The sequence below is a fragment of the Chinchilla lanigera genome, unplaced genomic scaffold (genome assembly GCF_000276665.1).
Source record: "Chinchilla lanigera isolate Chin_1 unplaced genomic scaffold, ChiLan1.0 scaffold00011, whole genome shotgun sequence".
Classification (NCBI taxonomy): domain Eukaryota; kingdom Metazoa; phylum Chordata; class Mammalia; order Rodentia; family Chinchillidae; genus Chinchilla; species Chinchilla lanigera.
This window is the reverse complement of record NW_004955412.1, coordinates 18,734,356-18,753,991: the sequence shown is the minus strand read 5'-3', so window position 1 is coordinate 18,753,991 and position 19,636 is coordinate 18,734,356. Positions and strand designations below refer to the sequence as shown.

Below are 19,636 nucleotides of genomic sequence, written 5' to 3'. Positions count from 1 at the left end.
CGGATTCATTGTCGTGTGCCTCCTCCAAGCCCAGGCTTGTGATGCTATACTCAAAAGCACTGAGTTGCACAGAGGAAGCGGGGGACTCCCCTGAGGTCCCCCACCGTCTTTCCCCTGCCTTCGCCATCCCCCAGCTGCTGGCCAAGTGCTCAACTCAAAGAAGGGGCCCATGGCTGACATGTTTCTTGTCAGGCCAGCAGGAGGGATTTCCTGATGATGACCTGCCAGGGCTTTGGTGGCTTCTTGGCGATTTCCTTGGGTCAGAGTTCAGAACGGGGTGAGGTGGAGGACCTGTTAGCCCTGCCAGAAGATTTTGATTACAGTGATGCTGTTCAGGGGGCTTCTTAAAGTATTTTGTTAGTACAAGGTAGGAATAAACAAGGCTTCACTGTTCAACCAAGTGGAGCCCTGGCTTTGGAGCAGAGCTATTAATCTCAAACTGAAATTTAGCATGTCCTTCCATTGTGAATAAATGTCTCAAACCTTAGCAGCTACAATATGTGTGACTGCATCAACAATAGAAGTCCAGAGATATTTTCATGCCCAATCACATCTGGTGCAGATATCTCGAAATATCATTGCTCATCACTATTACAAAAGCATGGTAAAAATAACACAGTAATTGTAAGACATACCAGTAGATCTTACTTCATAAAGAGCAATAGAGAAGAACACATACTCATACAAGGTGTGTGTGATGAGAAAAATTATAGTGAATGTTTAAACTTTTAATTTATTGCAGTAAAAGATGCATTACCATTAATCCCCCTCAAAATATTCCCCCTCACTTTGAACACACATATCCCATCATTCTTGGCAATGTCTTTCCCTATAATAAGGTTTTTAAATTTAAACACTAACTGTATTTTTCCATCACCCTTCTGTGTGATATACAATATCTAAAGTTTGCTTTTTAACATTTGCATAATGGTATTTCTATATAACCAGTTTCCTTTTTTAATTCTATGTATGTTGTGCATGTCAAAATAACCCTGAGGCCCAGGGATATAGCTTAGTGGCACAAGCGCCTGTCTGGCAAGTGCAGGGTCCTGAGTTTGATTCCCAGTACCAACATAATAATAATAATAGTTCATAATAATAATAATAAATCCTGAAACCGAGTTGACTGGTGTCACTAGAGAGCTCCAGGGAATGTAAGAAGCCCAGGTGAAGAGGCCACTGTCCCCGGCGCGGATGGGGGCAGCTGAGGGAGGGGCTCCTGCAGCACGTGCGCCTCCCCCAGGCTGGCCCTGAGACCCTCACAGCCCCCTGCGCCTCCTCCCCTCCCCAGTCCCGGCCATGATCACCTCCCACCCCAACACCACCATCGCCATCAAGGGCCAGGCAAAGGAGCTGAACTGCACGGCGCGGGGAGAGCGGCCCATCATCATCCGCTGGGAGAAGGGAGACACGGTCATCGACCCCGACAGAGTCATGCGATATGCCATTGCCACCAAGGACAATGGTGACGAGGTTGTCTCTACACTGAAGGTGAGCGCCCAGCCCCAGGTCCTGGGGACACTGTGAGGGAGTAGGGAGCCCACCACATTCCTTCTGTACCCAAAGAAGAAAAAAGGGGAGTCTTGGACCCCTGCCTCACACAAAAAGTACCTACCTGTTCCCACTCATCTCCCTTCCCCACCAGGAGCCTCTACTCAACCTCTACTCAGAAACTCACTGTAACTTCTTTCTGACATCATGGTCATCAGCTGTGGGTTCCTCCACCCCTCCTTCCTTTCTGGAACTGTGGGCTCCATTCTCCCTCCTGGGACCCTTTAGCCCCTCCCTTCCACCTCCCCTTCCTGCATGGGACACTGGTGCAAGGGCCTGGGTCCAGGTCTGGCTTTGACATCAAATCCCGAATGACAAGACAGCAGAGGATGAGGCTGTCTGCATGGGGCTGTCTAGGGACGCTCTTTGGGACTCTCTAGGAAGAGAAGCCCTTGACCAAGTCCTCTATGGGTCCTCCTTGCAGGACAAGATGGTCTTGTTGATGTCCCTGGGTGGCCCCCATCTGCTGATTGGTTCTAAAAGACTCTCCCATTTCCTCCCTTTCTTACCCCTGTTGGCTGCCTCCCAGCTGAAGCCAGCTGACCGTGGGGACTCTGTGTTCTTCAGCTGCCACGCTATCAACTCGTATGGGGAAGACCGGGGCTTGATCCAGCTCACTGTGCAAGGTACAGTTCCCCACCCTACCTTCTTAACCTATTTCCCTAGGGTTCAGCAGTCCACAGCCAAGTCCACCTCAAAAAGCAGGGACATCACTCACGCCACCGTGGAGAATGGCAGGTAGCCTTGTGGAGAAAAGCTTCCCTCCACGTCCCTCCTGCCCAAAGTGGGAAGATGGGTCCTTTTTAGACACACCATGCACAGCAACCATTTGTGATGCCTACAGCTCCTGTAGAGGGCACTGCCGAGCCCAGAAGTCTCCTGGTTGTAGACCAGGGGAGGAGGTATGGAAAGGGAAAGTCGCCTGGGAAAGCTGGGAACACTGCATGGGAGGAGACACAGGCCGGAGGCTCTGAGGAGTCCCTGCCAAAAGGATACGTGCCTTTGGCCTCCCACAGGCCAAGAAGACACAAGGCCAAGCCACCAAGCTAGGCTCCTCAGCCTCTGAGCCAGGCTACTGGCCTCCTCCAGCCCCAACCACCACCTAACCCCAGAGCTCCAAGGTCCTTGGTTAGACCATGCGTAACATCACCCCCCAGGGCTAAGTAGGAGGCTTAGCTCCCCGCTGCTCTTCTCACTCCTGTCCTCTTTCCTGCCACATTCCAGAGCCCCCTGACCCCCCAGAGCTGGAGATCCGGGAGGTGAAGGCCCGGAGCATGAACCTGCGCTGGACCCAGAGATTCGACGGGAACAGCATCATCACAGGCTTTGACATCGAGTACAAGAACAAATCAGGTGGGTACTGAGTCAGGAGGCAAGAGGCAAGCCTGCCGTGACCCCTGGCATCGTACACCCTACGCTGCCCTTGCTGCTATGGTGGGGCAGCCCCTGCAAGTGCCCATGTAAGACAGACACACCCACACCCTCCAGTCCACAAGCACCCGTGGCTTTTGAAGGGAGGAACACTGGCCAGGTTAGGAACCCAGGATGCAGACTGAGTGCTGATACGGTGGGGCATCTGCCATTTCTTTCCAGGACTGTCCTTGGGACAAGCTTCTCAAGGGTGATCTATTTTAAAGCAATTTAAAGGGGCTGAGCTCAGGGCTGCGGGCTTTCTCTGTGGGAACATCATGAGTTTGCCTGGTCATCTGGGTGCTTCTGGCTTGGCAAGAGGTCAAAGAATTGGCCCAGCTAGCTCTGGGAGGCAGCCCAGCCTCTGTGAAGTCCTGTGGGGCAGAGGGAATGCTAGGCTCCAAGTGGCTGGGAAACCGTGGTGGGCCCCATAGCCAGGTGGCAGGAGTGGCACCAGGGAGCATCAAAGGGCACAAGAGGGTCCCTGCATAGCTTCTAGGCAGAAGTGAGAAGAAAACTTTTCTCACTCTGGATCTTGGTGTATCTTTTGAATTCAGTACAATAAGTCAATATCAGCATCTCAAAATCATTAAGAAATGCAACGGGGAGAATCTGGACAACTCAACCCTCCTCACCACTCCCCTGCCAACCCCAGTTCTTCTGCTGCTCTTAGCTTACTGGGTTTTCTCTTATAGTCTTGCAGGCGACTTCCTCTCACACTTAGGTAGCACAAGGTTTTGGCTGGCCAGCTGTGTTCTGCTTTGATCAGTCAAGTGCTATTCCCCGTTGTATCCCCAGCACCAAGCATAAGGCCACCCACTTGTGGATACTGAGCTTGTAGTGTTGAGAGAGGTGAAGTGAGATGCAGGAAAGCTTCTCATCTCTGAGGTGTGCACACCCCTTTGAGGAGTCACTTTGTCCACGGCGCTGCGTGGTCATCTCTGATACTGGTTGCTACAGGGGATCTTGCCTGCAGAGTCTTCCAGTCTAGTTACATTCAGCTACCAGGTTGTATCCTAAGTGTAAGAGGACAGAGGAGATGCTGCGGCCAGCAAGGGTCATCAGGAAAGGCATCTCTCTGGCCCCTTGTAGAAGCTTCACTGAGCTGAGTCTAGAGGACTGAAAGACAATGGGGCCACCAACTGGAGAAAACAGATTGGCAGGGCTGAAGCAAGGTAGAGAGGTGTGGTAGCCCCAGCCCAGGGTTCGTAGATATAGTTTGTGGGCACTAAGGCTATAAAAGTACTTTAGGACATGGTTGGGAGGGAGGCAAAAAGGTAAGCTTTTACTCTGTCGAGGAAAGTCTGAGCTAGCAGCGTCTCAGCTCCCAAGTAGAGACATGAGCCTCTAACATGGCACCTTAGGAAGAAGGAGGATGTGAGTGCAAGAATTCGTGTCCAAGAGATAAACACAGTCTGTCATAGCCTGCAGCTGGGGAGAAGTGACGAGAGAAGGGCACAGAGGGAGAGAGGCTGCGTGTGCCTGTCCACGCATCTCAGAGATCCTGGGGCTGGGCACAGCCGCCCAAGACCAAACAGGAAGGGCCATCAGCCCCATGTGGCAGTGCTGCTCCATCTCCCCACCCCACCCCCAGACCACATCGAGGTGAGTAGGTGCCAGGGCTGTCATTCGCTCCCCTCCACCTCCATCCTTTCCCTCCTCCCCCATGCTGCCCTGCCACCCGTGTGCCACCCCACCACCACGAACCATGCCAGCGTGTGGAAAGCTGTCCTGAGGGCTTCTCGGCAGGGTGCCGCAGAGAACATCACACGTCTGGGGAGCTGGGCAATGCAGAGGGTAAGCAGCCAGGGAAAAAGCTCTCCTCACATGTCTCCCGCTAACCTCTCCAGGCTCCCTGCAGGAGAGAGGGCAGCAACAGCCCAGAGCCAGCAGGACAGGTGGGCGGGGGAGAGGGGGGATGATGACAGCTCCACTGGACACTCTCCCTACCACAAGGGTTTAGCACAGGTAAGGAAAGAAACTGCAGCACCAGAGTTCAGAGAAGGCGGCCACTCCTTGCCCTACCTGTGGGTGGGACCCCTGCAGGACAGCCCTCCTGTGAGCAATCCAGAGTGCTGTCACTGGAGGCAGGCAGAGGCCATGAGCACAGCACAGCTTCCGTCTGTGCAGTGGAAACAATGCCTGCCTTGTGGGGTTGCTTGGAGGCCTCAAGAAAGCAGGTAGCATGAAGCTCAAGTGAGGCTTCAGTGCTAAGTCGCTCTCCCGTTCTAACTCAAATACCTCATGTGGCAATGTTGAGTCCCGTGGGACTTGCATGCTGAAATATGTTTGTCAGTCAGCCACATGGACTGAGTGCCTTTTTTTTTTTTTTTTTGCAAAATCATGCACCAGCCATGTGGTAAAGAAAGGAAAAGAAAGAAGAGACAGACTGCTGCCCTTGGACATGCAGTACAGTTGAAGTGAGAACATACACTACACACTGCACACACACACACACACACACACACACACACACACACACACACACACACATTCAGAACCATTATTCAGCAGTCTGCAATCAAGGGTAATATACTGTACTGCGTGAGACCTGAGGAAGGTACCCATGGGATGAAGGATGACTTAAAGGAGGAGGGATGTGGATATGTATGAATATATGTGGCTAAGTACCCGTCCTTGCACCTGTGGAGTACAGGGTGAGAATCAATCCCAAAACCAAAGACTTGAGTTGATCTTTCGCAAATATTTAAGGTTTGGGGGCACCTTGTTTGTCTATAAAATGGAGACGGTGATACTTCATTGTCATGGGCATTGTGAGGATTTGAGGACATGTAGACATGCCTGGTGCCATCCGAACTTTCATGGGTCTCCACCATGTGCCTCCATCCCCCTCCTCTCTTCCTCGTACCCCAGACCACAGCATCTGCGCCCAATTGCTTTCTGTGCTCCCCCTCCCCACCCTGTTCCTTTGCTGGATTTTCTGCCATGTTGCTCATCGTGCTAATTTTCCAAGGGAAATTACCAAGCCTGCCCTTTCTAAGCCATCCTGCTCATGCTGACTTCTCCAGGCCCCAGGCAGCAGAGTAATAATACATGAATGCTGAATGATAAATAGCACCGTCCACACAAATCTATCAGATGGTGCTGTGCAGATTTAAAAATGCAGACACCACATTTTGCCCCCATTTGCCAAGCAAGAAGTGAGGATAGATTATCTGAGGACGGCCCTCCAAGCCCAGCAGGCTGCCTCATGGGCGAGCTGGCTTGGGGCTATGCTGTCCGCTGTGGGGGGAGCCAGCCCACTATGGTATGTCATTCTGTGGGAGCAGGCGTGTGCTGGTGTTGGGAGGTCATGACCTGCTATTGTGACCTAGGGAACTCCTTCTCTGTGTTGTGGAGAGATTGCCATGGGGGGTTCGAAGCCATGGTGCAGGGGGAAAAATCAGAGATGTGGAATGTATTTGTTTCTCCAGGGCAGGCGAATAAATGTTCCTTTTTTCCAAGCTGTGCCCCCTCTTCAGTGAATGTGGCTCCTGAAAAACCAGACTCCCAGACCCCTCTCAGCAAGTATTCCACAGAGCAGAAGGTGCTGACATCTCCCCAGCCACATCCTTAGTTTTTAAGAAGAATATTTTGCATCACAAACCCTTTGATGAAGAAAGGGAGAAAGAACCCTTAATGAAATATGTTAATCTGGGAAAGCCAGGCTCATATGAAAGGGAATATTAAAAGAGACGATATTCACCAAAGCTGGCTTGGTGCTCTGAAACAGCTGAAAAAGGAAGGGAGAGAAATAAGGCCCCTGAGTTCAGCTATTCAGGGTCAGGAGATGGCAGTGATCAAGTTTGGGGAAAATCAGCTAGAGCCCTCCGGATTTGACTCTGATGCATTAGCCTGGAAGGATTGTGGGGAGAGAGTTGTTTTGCGCTAACATCAAAGATGATTTGGGAACACGAGGTCAAATCCACCTACAAACTACTGGCAAAAAAGAAAGGAGCTCTCTCTAGGACACCCCCTCCCCCATCTTCCTGTGATTGGCAGCTGAGTGAGAGGCAAGGAAAGGAAAGGCGAAGAGTATTTAGTGACTACAAAATGCAGTGGAGCTCCACATTCAACATAAAGGACACAGAAAAATGGCTCTGATGTAACACCAACAACAGGTTTGAAGTCTCCAGTACTGACAGAGTATGTGTCGAGGGTGGGATCTGAGATTTAGACAGAGCTCCTTGGGCAGTGCCCCTGGAACGAGGAGCCTGGAAAGAGATACTGCGGAATGAAGGGGCTCAAAATGCTGCAGGAGAGTGGTGACTGACAGCATGAGCCAGGTGGGGCTCATGTGGGGCTCAGGTCGTGGTATGAAACTTCACCCTTATCCTAGTAGAAAAGAGAGATGCGTGAAGAATTTTATGTGAGGGGATGGCAACATCCAACTTGTGCTTTGGGAGAACCACTTTAAGGGCAAGATGGAGCGCTCGCCCTGTGAGATGGGCTCAGTCCGCTTTGCAGAATGAATGACGGCTACAGCACCCAGAACAAGTGGAAGGGGACAAAGGACACGCACTGGCTGCTGGGAGGCTGGTGAGGTAGTCATTTCAACTAATCCAAATGAGGGATGGCAGTGGCGTGGCCTGGGGGAGGTATGGAGGTGAAGGGGTGTGGTGATATTTGAGAACTTACAGGGGACACAAACGCTATGGGGCTTGATAGCAAGGGAGAGAAAAGGAAGAGTTCAGAATAACACCAAACTTTGTGGCACACAAGGTGGATGGTGCTGCCAGTCCAAGATGAGGAACACAGGAAGGAGATGGATTGACTGGATGTACAGTCAAGAACTCTGTCTTGGATATGTTGAGTTTTAGGCTGGACAGGGACCTGGGAGTTGCCTATGTGTAGATGGAAATAGAAGCCATGAGTGGGAAAAGTGCACAGCACGAGAGGAGGAGAGGAGTGGATGGAATCTGGGGGAGCTCTCACCATCAGTAGCAGGTAGAAAAGGATCCAGCTGCAAAGAGATAGAAAACCTGACCCCAAAGATTAAAAAAAAAGAAACTTTTATTAAGCTGCCAAGGGAAGAGTATTCCAAGAAAAAGAGAGAAGTCTCAGTGTTGAACACACCTGAGAGGTTAAGTGGGAAATTGGTTTTGGAGATGCAGAAGTCATCTACGACACAGAGACACAGCACTGACGTCACAGGAAGGTGTGAGGAGTAATGGCAAGCATTCGAGCTGTCCATCACTGCACCGGGCACATCACAGGTGCCTGGGAAATGTTAGTGCCGCTTCTTCTTAGCTCCTCTGTTTCCAGACACGTCCCATGAGCCTCCTGCCTCTGCCTGCACTCATCAAAAATGAATGCACTGACTTCTGATCATTCCCCCTCTCCTATAAACACGGGCAAATCAAATGTGATTTGTGAGCTGGCACCAGCTCCTGGGATGCCACAGAGAGAAGTGAGCACCTGCTCCACGTTACTAGCCTATTCCATCCCAAACCAAAGAGGTGTCCCCAGCAGGCAGGAGCCTGCATATTTGCAATTCTGGCTTAACCTATGAGCCACAGAGTGACTCTCTGGGTGACTGGGGTGTTTTTAAAGACAAGAAGAAAATAATGTGTTTCTGAGCATCAGCAGCCAGCCATTTTGTTCCTTTGGCTCACACAACCAGAGAATTAAATGCAAAACTACAGATGGGAGCTGGGCTGGTGCCCTTCACAGATGCCGAGCCTGCGCAGCTGAGAGCGGTGTTTTAAAAAGCATGAGGATCTCGGTTAACCAGAGTTTGGGGAAAATAGGATCCTCCTGATTCATCAGGCATTAGCCTTAAAAATATATCTTCTTAAAGTCTTTCTAAAATGTGCTAGCCTCCTTTCCTGCTTTAGGAATTAAACTGTTGTGAATACAATTTAATCTTTTCTATTGAGAATTTTTCAGGATGCTCTACAGTGGATTTAAAAAGTGTAGAAAATTAGCCTGAATAGTGATACCCAGACATGCCCCCCAGGAACACTTTTAAGCCCTACTATCAGCTTGTTTCCTTGTGCTTTGGCTTTTTTTTTTTTTTTTTTCCTTTCAAAGCAAAGTGCCAACGAAGGTATCTGGTTAAGAATTCTGGCTTTGGAAGGTCCTAGCTGAGCCCCTGCTGTAACTGCAACCACTTCCCATTTTTCTCTGGAATCCCCTGGTAGGCACACAGCAAGCATATTTTGAATGAACGACTGGATTACTCTGGAGATGCAGGATGTTTACAGTCACAGTATCCCTGAGTGGCATTTATCTGGTAGTTTCACATTCTACGGTTTTGCTAAACATTAGTCCGGGAATGGACTGCCATTCCCCTCGGATGAATCATGAACATGTTAATCCCTTTGTTGGTCCCTGATCTGTAAGACTCAGAGACCTATCCTTTCCCTGCTGGCCTAGGAAAGATGGTGGAGTAGGGCTAGGGCCTCTGGCACTTGGTCTGTTCCCTCCAACGCTGACACATAATATTCAAGACCACCACCTCACAATAGCACAAGGCAGGGAAATATAGAACCACACAGAGAAAAGCAAAGGAAGAAGAAAACTTGGCTTCCCTCTTCAGTCAGGGATTATATCATGGATGTGACATCTAGAAGGTAGGACAGGTCAGTGATGTACAGACCCAGGAAAAAAGAAACTAGCCAGTCAGACCCTCCGGGATTTCAAGGAAATGGTGATCTTGGCAGGGACCTTGGAAAACATCTTTCCGACACCGTCTAAGGTTCAGTTCACAAGCTGGCCAGTGCCAGAAGAGAGTCTGGATTTTCCCAACCTGAAGCTTTGTGAGACAGGTCCATTGTACCCCCTGTGAAGTTGTTTAGGTATTTACCCTGTCTCTCCAGCCTCGATGGACTGGACAGCATCCAGTTAAGAGTGGCATAGGCTGGTACCTGATGTGGAGTAGGGATGCTGGATTTTCCTGAATGTGCTTTGAAATGGTTGTCTTCTCTCCAGATTCCTGGGACTTCAAGCAGTCCACACGTAACATCTCCCCCACCATCAATCAGGCCAACATCGTGGACTTGCACCCAGCCTCTGTGTACAGCATCCGCATGTACTCCTTCAACAAGATTGGCCGCAGTGAGCCGAGCAAGGAGCTCACCATCAGCACAGAGGAGGCTGGTGAGCCAGTCCTGCATCCCCTGCCGATGGTCTTGAAAATCAAAGACCCTGAGGGACTCATAACAATCCCGTCCACTGGCAGTCAGCTTGTGGTTGAAAGAGCAGAGGAGGGAGATTCCAATGTGTTTTTCACATCTTCCTCTGAATCATTGGAGGCTGGTTTTGTTTGTCTGGTTTCCTGACCCTTTTCTAAGCTAGGCTCTAGACGCTGGGCTCTGTGGAGCTGTCCGTGGTCCTGCCCCTTCCTCCCTGGTCCAGTCTACTTGGAAAAGACAAATACAGTGGTACCTCAGTTCATGAACTTTATTCTTTCCATGTTTCTAGTTGCAAATCTAATTGGATGAGGACCGGATCAAATTCAATGGTTAGATTCAATGTTGACCTTGTGGGGAAATTTGATTTGCAGCCAGAATCATGGAAAGAATGAAGTTCATGAACCAAAGTGCCACTGCTGGATCTGCAATAGATGCAGTCCTAGTACACTGGATCATTTTCTGTGGCCTTTGTCGTAGAGTTTTAGAAAAATTTAAACAAGATTTATCTTCCTGCTGGCCTTGGTGGCACATGCCTGTAATCCTAGCATTTGGGAGGCTAAGGCAGAAGGATGGCCACAAGCTCAAGGCCAGCCTGAGCTACATAACTAGTGAGATTCTATCTTTAAATTTTTTTTCTTTTGCTGTGTTTTTATTGGTGTTGTCAAACAAAATAATAAGAAACTTTCAAAAATATATGCACAATTTTCTAAAATATATGCACATATAATCATAAAGTAAAAACCAGCATACCAAATGCTAATCATCAATTCTTGATTTTGAAGAACCAAAATCAAGGTTCTCTGCTATCAATATATGAGCTTCTCCTTCCGCCCCAGCTGTCCTCCAGCTCAGGAGGATGAGAGTGAGGATATAAGATTCTGTGCTCCGCCAAGGCCTGATTTATGTTGCTTTTTCTGTACCCCAGCTCCTGATGGACCTCCCATGGATGTCACCTTGCAGCCAGTGACCTCACAGAGCATCCAAGTGACTTGGAAGGTAAGTGAAATTGTGTCTTACCCCCACTTTCCTCAATCCAGGAATGAAACTCCAATAGGCTTGCTAATCTCTGGTTTCATAGAATGCCCGTGCCCTATCTGGGGTGGAGGGAAAAGACAGTAAAAGTCAGATCTCCCCCCACCAATCTCTGCTCTGCTCCCATTCTGGCCATCTTGTCGGGGGCTATGCCTCAAATGGAATGAAGAATGTGTCAGTGCTAAGGGGAGAAGACAGTTCTCCAGCTATACTCGCCCATTGTCGAGCCCTGTCTGTTGTAGGAAGGTAGGAACTAGATTTGTTTTATGCAGTTTCCCTTGTACACATGCTATCAGGATGAAAATTACTGCCCTCTCACGGGGGGAAGGGGAGACCAGTGTCGCTACAGCTACTTCTAAGGGCTTACCGGTGAGATCCAGGGAGTAGATTTGTCACTCAAGAAAGTCTCAGAGGAGACCTCACAGTTGGGCAAGGAAAAGAGATGAACTGAGAAATGGTTTCCTGAGGGTTCTGGCCAGAAGGCATATCCCACCATGCACACTTACAGGCTGATAGTCCATAACTTCCTATTATTCTGCACCTTCCACTCTCCAAGTGTTTGCTCTTGTGCAGACTTGTCTGACCTTCTCCCTGCTCCTGTATGGTGACCAGAGAAGGTATTTTCATCCTGATCTGTCAGAGGAGGCCATGGATGCAGAAGTGCAAGGTGACTTGTCTATAGCTGCCAGGTCGAGTCAGGTATAGGATGTGAAGATCTGTAGTCCTATCACCCTACTGCCCCACCGCAGCCCATTGCAGAGTTCTGGAACAGACTACCTTCTTAGGGTCGGTGTTTGTTCTCCTTGGGGCATTCCCATCTCAACTGCGGGCCTTGGGGGTAGCCTCATCTTCATGAAAGGTCAGTCTTCCGAGATTGTAACTGACTCTGCCTGTTGTCCCTATGGGCTCTTTGAAAAAGTGGACATGAACATGGAAGAAAGTCAGAGGGGCTTAGCAACATTTTTCTTAGTAAGACACGCACATACACAGAAGCAACTGCCTGGTTCCTTCCCTCCATAGAGGAAAATGAGTCAGGGGCTAGGCACCCGGTCCTTCCTGAAAACCCCTAGAAAATCTCTGGAACCATGGTTCCTCTGAAGAATCAGATCTGGGCTCCAGAACTTTCCTCAGAAGCTGGAGGTGAGGCCAGAGTCCAACTATTTGGTCTTGTCTGTGTCCCGGCCCCAGACCTAATTCCTGGGAATTGGCTGAGAGACCTGGGAAGTGGGGGTGGGGAATGAACACCTATGTAAAACATTTGAGATGTTTAGCTACAATATCTGACCCAGAGGTCGATAAAAATTTAGAATCAGATTTATTTCTCCAAAGTCTCATAATGAAAAATAAAATTGATTAGAAAGTTAGAACTTCAGAATGAACCAGCTGGTCAATAAATTTTGGGACTGACTTCTCAGGGGATTTTTTTTTAGCACTGAGAAACAGATTAATGAAAAATAAAGATTCGCTTGAAAGATAAGTCACTTCGCTTTAAGACTCTTTCCACAAGATGGATCACCCTTGCTTTATGACATAAATTTGCAATCAGCCCTATTGATTTCTTAATGCTTTAGAGAAATATTGTTAAGATTGATTTAAATCATGAGTGTGCATGTTAGGAGGGAGAAGATAGGGGAGAAGAGAGAGAAAGAGACAGAAGAGAAAATAAAAAGAGGAAGGAAGGAGGAAGGATCTGTAAAGATTTGTATGCTTTGTGGATATGTGTGTGTATGCAGGCGTGTGTATGTCAGATGGCCACCTGAGGCCTCTGTCAGTGTGCACTGATGTGGTCATGTGTACAGGTATGTGTCATGGCACAAAAGACCTGGATATTGGGCATGTATGTCATTTCATAAGGGTGTTTATAATGTCATAATGTGTGCACGCAGATGTGGGCACATGCAATAGGAGGGTATGTGTTAGTGTGCAGTTGAGGTTGTCAGGCTCTTGAATGTGTGTTTGTGTCTCTCACAAATGTCTGTGTATGTGTACATGCCCATGTAAGCACGCATGTGCAGATACAAGACTCAATTACAGGAATCTGGCCCCTTACAAACTAACACATAGGACTGCCCAAGTGCAGAGAGAAACATTATTCAGGCAATAACAAAAAAGTCAAGTCAATTAAACACACGCACCTATTTAGTGAGTTCAAAACAATTATGTTAAATTAAAAACTTCATTTTATTGAGTTAACAGTGAGCTCAAAATGCAGTTCATTTAAACATTCATTGAATTTAAAAAAACAGTGGGACTGTTTTACTAACTTAATTGTTCTTGATCTCACTATTTGTTAGTACAATAAAATGTGGGCTTTTAAATTAACTTCATTGTCTTTAAAAGCCTGATTCAAGCTGTTTTCATATGCATTGGAGTGGCTGCTCTGTCTCAATTTATAGACGGGGAGCCCAGTCATTAAAGGAGGCAGTTTCTACTTGGGGGTTGAAATGTGTCCAGCTGTGGGCCAGGGTGTGGATTTGGATGTTGGTTTTGATGAACCTGGACATGTGCATTCCTGGTTCTAAACATATTGGTGTATGTGTGTGTGTGTGTGTGTGTGTGTGTGTGTGTGTGTGTGTGTGTGCATGCACTTGCTTACGCATTGATATTTTCTCTGCATGTGGATTGTGTGTGACTGATTTTGTATCAAGCCTGGGTGAGGATATGTTTCCCAGTCCCAGATTGCCCCTGGTGGCATTTTCTCTGTTTGCCAGGCCTTCTGGGTGACAGTCAGTCCTTCGTTGCCCCAGGCTCCTCCAACCTCTGTGGCTGTGCCCTGTCTGCCCCTTCATCTAGGGGCTGGCTGCGGGCTTCAGCCCCATCGAGCCAGCCTGGACACTGGGCCTGGAGCAGCACAGCTATAGCAACCCACAGGGCCCCGGGCCAGATGAAGATTGTTGGCACTGTCTTCTAGGGGCTTGTTGTTTGTTTGTTTGTTGTTGAATGTTTGTTCTTAGTTGCAGCAAAATGCATATAAAATTTACTTTAACTACATGTAAGAGTGCAGATCACTGTCAGCAAGCACATTCACCATGTTGTGCAGCCATTACCACTAGCTGTCGCCAGAACTTGTTCATCATCCCCAGACCTAAACTCTGACCTATTTATGGTAACTCCCCTTGTCCCCTCCTCTCAGGCCCTGGAAATCTGCTTTCTGTCTCTGTGACTATGCCTATTCTAAATACCTCTGCAAGTGGAACCACAAAGTATTTGTCCTTTTGTGACTGGCTTATATCACTTACCATAATGACTTTAATATCCATCTGTATCATGGCACGTGCTCGTGTGTGCCTCCTTTCATGACTAAATGATATTCCATGGTATGTGATCACATGTGCTTGTCCATTCATCTGCCAGTCGGCACTTGGGCTGCTTCCACTTGGGAGATATTGTGAATAATACTGCTTGAACATGAGTACACAAGTAATGGACATGCTTTGAATTCTCTGGGGCTTATGCCCAGAAGCAGGATTGCATGATCATATGATTAGTTCCATGTTTAACCCCCTGAGGAACCACCAAAACTAGTTTCCACAGTGGCTGCACCATTTGACATTTCCAGCAGCAATGTACAAGCTTCCTAATTTCTCCACGTCCTCTCTAGTGCTTTGTTTGTTTGTTTGTTTCTATAATGGCCAGCCTAGTAGGTGTGAACTGGGATCTCAGGACACTTTCTTTAATTCAAACACATTCCTCACCTTCCTCTCCCTCAGATCACTTTTGCCTGAAGTTTCTGACTCCCCCACTTCCCTGAGCCATGCCAAATACTATCCCTATTCATTCATTCGTTCATTCATTCATCTTCATTCATTCTTTCATTCAATAAATATGTGCTGGGCCCTACTGAGATCCAACAGTAAGCAATACTCCTTGTTCTCATGGCACTTATACCCTACTAGGGCAGACAAACAGCTAAATAAAATCTATAGAATGTCAAATGAAGCAATGTAGGAAAATAAAGTTGGAAAATAATCAGAGGGCTGTACAGAGGCAGGGAACAGTCTACCTAAAGCGTTCATATCACCGTGAAGAAGGAGGAGCATTTCAGAGGGCAGGGGGCCAGCGTAGGTGTTCAGGTGAGTGGTGTCCCCCAGGATGGGAGTAAGTTTGGTGTGAGCAGTGGAGCTCAGTCTTCAGCAGCACAGACTGCAAGAGTGAGAGGAAACAGCCTGAGAAGTAATGGGAGTCGGGGACGACGTGACCTGACTTCAGTTTTAAGAGCATTCTTTCAGAGTGTCGCTGTGTCTTTGTCCCTGGCCCTCCCCTGTAATCACAGGCACCCAAGAAGGAGCTGCAGAATGGTGTGATCCGGGGATATCAGATCGGCTATAGAGAGAACAGTCCTGGCAGCAACGGGCAGTACAGCATCGTGGAGATGAAGGCCACTGGGGACAGCGAGGTCTACACCCTGGACAACCTCAAGAAGTTTGCCCAGTATGGGGTGGTAGTCCAGGCCTTCAATCGGGCCGGGACAGGGCCCTCCTCCAGCGAGATCAATGCCACCACCCTGGAGGACGGTGAGGGCTGCAGCAGGGTCGGGGTGAGGGCCACAACACTGTCCCAGACACAGACAGAGCTGCCAGTGAGGGCCTGTGTGTCCTTCCGCTTGCTCCTGGGCTCATCTTGGTCCTCTGAGTCACACAGACTCCCAGGATCCTCTCATCTTGTCTTGTTCGTGGTTCCTTGAAGGGAGCCTCATCCATTCAGCACTCCAAGCCTCTCAGTCTGTTTGAGCAGCTCCTTCTCCGTCACTTGCTGATGCTCTGCCCCTCAGTCTACCCTACAGGTTCTCTGAGCACTTGTCCACCTTCCTGTCTCTCCCTCCCTGCATCTCCCTTCTTCTTTCACCTCCCAGCCCCTCTCTCTGACAAAGCTCTTCCCTCCACATCCTGGGTCCTGTTTCTCCTCCTTTACAGCTTCTTGGGGAAAGAGCAAAAGCCAGGGAACCTTGTATTTCTAGGCTAGAACCTGTCCTCCATCTGTTTGAGGGACCAGAGACGAGACTACAGAGTTAAGAAATCCCAACACCCATGTGGCAGAGGATTTGCAGCCCAATTTTGAAAACTTAATTTCTGATGGGTAGAAGGAACTTCACACTCTCCTTGGTAAATTAAGAGGCTCGGTTTCTCCAGAGAGAGAAGATTGGGAGGAAGCGGGAATATTCCTGCTCTCTAAGTACAGAGTGACACCAGCTGTTACCTGAGCCTGCACCAGGTCAGAATAGGAGATGTGGCCTCGATGCCCCCAGAGATGGGGCTAGGCTGGTCAAAGCCCCCCAAAAAGCAGAAAAAGAAACACGGTATTCTTCAAAGCTTGCTGCTTGATAACCCAGCCCAAAACTGGGGTCCGAAAATAAAACCTGCTTGAGGCTACCCACCTGCCCCCAACAGAAGAAGAGACCAACTCTTGGAGGGAACAAAGCCATCACCCCTTTGCCCATCAGAATAAAGCACGTGAGAGCCATTCCCAAAGTTAAGCAGTGCCCTCTCCCCCTCCTCCCCTCTGGAAATGCAGCCCCCAGGAGAAAGGATGTGTGAGGTCAGAAGCACCTGAAAATAGTAAGCTTATAGGGCAGTCCTGAACTTCAGCTACAGGTTTAAATTGTGTGGGAGCTTCCAACGTAGTGATAGTCACACCTCATCCCCAGAGATTCTCTTCTCATTCCTCTGAGACACAATCTGGGCTTTGGAATGGGGCTAACTTCCATTGCCCCAGAGCACTGGGCACCAGAGAAAAAGGGAGGCCACAAAAGAGGAGAAAGACACTCAGAGAGGTGCAGAGAGCCACACTGACACCGGCCCCCAAGGCCCTCCACCTGGAGATGCTGGCCACAGGCCCAGCTGGGTTAGGAACATCAGCTTGTCGCCTCTTAGTAGCAGCAGTATTTATTCAAACAGTTCCTTAAGCCGTGGTTCCAAGCCTGAGCTTCTTCAAAATGTCCTTGGAGGGCTGGGCCATGCTGGAGCTCTGCTGCACTTCTGAAGACTTGCAAAAACTTGCATTTCTACTACATTCCCCTGCCAGGCTGATGTTGCTGTGGGTCCAGGGAGCTTTGAGAACCACAGCTGATTCCTTATCCATAAAGGGCAGCCATGGCTCGCAGAGGTTGTGACCTGTCCAGAATGACCCATCTAGTAAATAGCAGAGCCAGGATCAGAATCCAGGCCTGAGCCTGAGTCCCATACTCTTTCTGCTCCGACTCTGTCCTATTCCCTTTGTACTTGAAAGCAAGGCTGGGAGCACAGATGAAAGATGTGGACCCAACGTCCTCCAGGATGAGCTGGCCAGGAAACAGCTGTCCCTACCCCAGGCCACGCCACCCAACCTAACCCAAAGGCCTCATCCCCCAGAAGGGCCAAAACACAGCCTCTGTCAGCACCACCTCCCTGGCCAGCGTGGCCCCTAGAATTTCCAACAGGGGAGTGATCAGCCTGGGCTGCGGAGCCCTTTTCAAAACAAAGGAGGAGAGGGGAAAGAAAGTTTCCGGCAGCATTTGCTCAGCAGTTTTTCATACTTAATTAAGGCCCTCGTTAGCCTGTCAGATCCTGATCGTTTCCTGGCAATATTAGCACTCCTCCTGGGGTATTCAAGGGCCCCTGCCTTAGCAAGAGTGTCTTTTCCATAATTATATTACCTTCATTTTGTTCGAACGGGCGATCTGTATTAGTTTATTACACTGGGTCCCTAATTACATGGTGCTTATATTTTTACACCTAAGTAATATGAAACAATAATCATTCTCAAAGAGGATCGTTAGGATGATGTATTATCATTTAAATGCTCATAAAAATTAGAGTTGCCTCTTGTGGGGCAAGGGGATCTAATTACCTTCCCTCCAGCCTGTGCCTCTTTTCTCCCATTCACAGCGGAGCAGACTGTCTCCTTCCCTTTGTCCCTGGCTCCTCAGAAGCCAGCAGGAAGGGCCACCAAAGTTCTCCTTAGCCAAGGTGGGCCCTGAGGCCTGCTGCTGCCACCGTCTGTCATCCCAGAAAGAGCAAGCTGCACTTGAGCCAGTGCAGGACGGGGGAGATCGAGGTGAAACGCAGTGGGAGCTTCTGGAGAGAGGGTTAGGTCACATGGGCCACCTGAGTTGGTCTTAGCGCATATTGGCCTGTTTGTGTATAGGGACAGGGCAGAGGGATAATTGTCTCAGGAGTCCTAGAGGCCTCTGTGGAACTCTTCTCCCTCAAACCAAGGCTAGTTAAGAGGCCCTGCCCTTCAGCTTGGCACAAGGACATAGGAGTCCCCAGGGCCAGGCCTTGGCTCAGGTCCTTCATCAGTGGACACAGAGGGCTTGGTAGCCATCAGATGAGATATTACAATACGGTTATGTCCAGGGCCAGCGTGATCTCCCAGGCTTTGCTCTCTTAAGCAGAGGTGGGTAACCCGGCTGTGGCGGTGCAGGGCTGAATTCCTAGGAGTTATGCCCAGAGTTCCTCACCTTCCCCAGCATCTAAGAAGCACAAGGAACATAAGCCAGGCAGCAAGAGCCACTTCTATGAAGCTGTCTGTCCCCAGCTCCAGGAAAGGAGACTTGTGCATGGCCCAGCCTCCAGACTTGCAAGGTCACAAGGTCCTTCCACTTGTCTAACTGGGATGTTCCTCTGGTCGGGCAGCAAAGCCCAGCCTGGGACGTACATACTGTATTGTCACTCACACCCTGCCTGACTTGGTTCTCCCCGATTCCATGCAGTGCCCAGCCAGCCCCCTGAGAATGTCCGGGCCCTGTCCATCACTTCTGACGTAGCTGTCATCTCCTGGTCAGAACCCCCGCGCAGCACCCTCAACGGCGTCCTCAAAGGCTATCGGGTCATCTTCTGGTCACTCTACGTGGATGGGGGTGAGTCTGTTGGGACTGATGGTGGGTCTCTGGTGATGGGACTGGGTCAGTGGGGGCCCTGCTCTGAAGGTTAGGGCTGAACATCTTCCCAAAGGTCAAGTGGAGGTAGAGGTCACAAGGGGGTCAGTGGTTAGGCCAGGCAATAGGGAAGGAACTATCCAGGGTCCACTTCTCCAGGGCCAGAGCTGGGACAGGTAGATGGGCCATCTCTCTCTACAGGGTAGAAGGAGATGTCCAGCTGCTCCCAGTATATATGGGCATTATTTGGAACACATTTGCTTTTCTAACTGAACGTATTGATATTAGGCCTCGGTGGCCAAATCTGCCCTGTTCTACAAGAGCACCTACCACACTCAAACGGGGCAACTGAAGAGTTTCACAAGAGCTAGGGAGGAGGTTTGGTAAGCAGGAAGCCAGCACCACCCGGGCCTAACAGTGTGGGCAAAAGCCAGGTTACAGGCACCTTGGGAAGCCTGCCCTTGGCCACAGACAGCAGAAGTACAGGTGCAGGTGAGCACCCCAGGAGTGCCAGGCGGAGCACACATAGCAGCAAGGGGAGAGTGGCAGGTAGAGAAGACCCAGCATTCCCGGTACCAGAGAAAAACCAAAAAAAAAAAAAAAAAAAAAAGAGAAGACCCAGCATAATGGTGCAGCCTTGGCAGCACCTCCC

The 19,636-nt window shown here is 49.4% G+C and overlaps 1 protein-coding gene across 1 annotated transcript in view; it reads left to right on the top strand.

Moving 5' to 3' along the window:
- Positions 1-19,636, top strand: part of Dscaml1 (Down syndrome cell adhesion molecule like 1) — a 314,095-nt gene that overhangs the window by 268,547 nt on the left and 25,912 nt on the right. Inside the window, exons 12-18 of the mRNA XM_005378218.2 lie at positions 1,292-1,491; positions 2,081-2,177; positions 2,776-2,904; positions 9,895-10,062; positions 11,023-11,093; positions 15,403-15,643; positions 18,820-18,966. Coding sequence (XP_005378275.1) covers positions 1,292-1,491; positions 2,081-2,177; positions 2,776-2,904; positions 9,895-10,062; positions 11,023-11,093; positions 15,403-15,643; positions 18,820-18,966 — 1,053 coding nt within the window. The remainder of the gene's footprint in view (positions 1-1,291; positions 1,492-2,080; positions 2,178-2,775; positions 2,905-9,894; positions 10,063-11,022; positions 11,094-15,402; positions 15,644-18,819; positions 18,967-19,636) is intronic.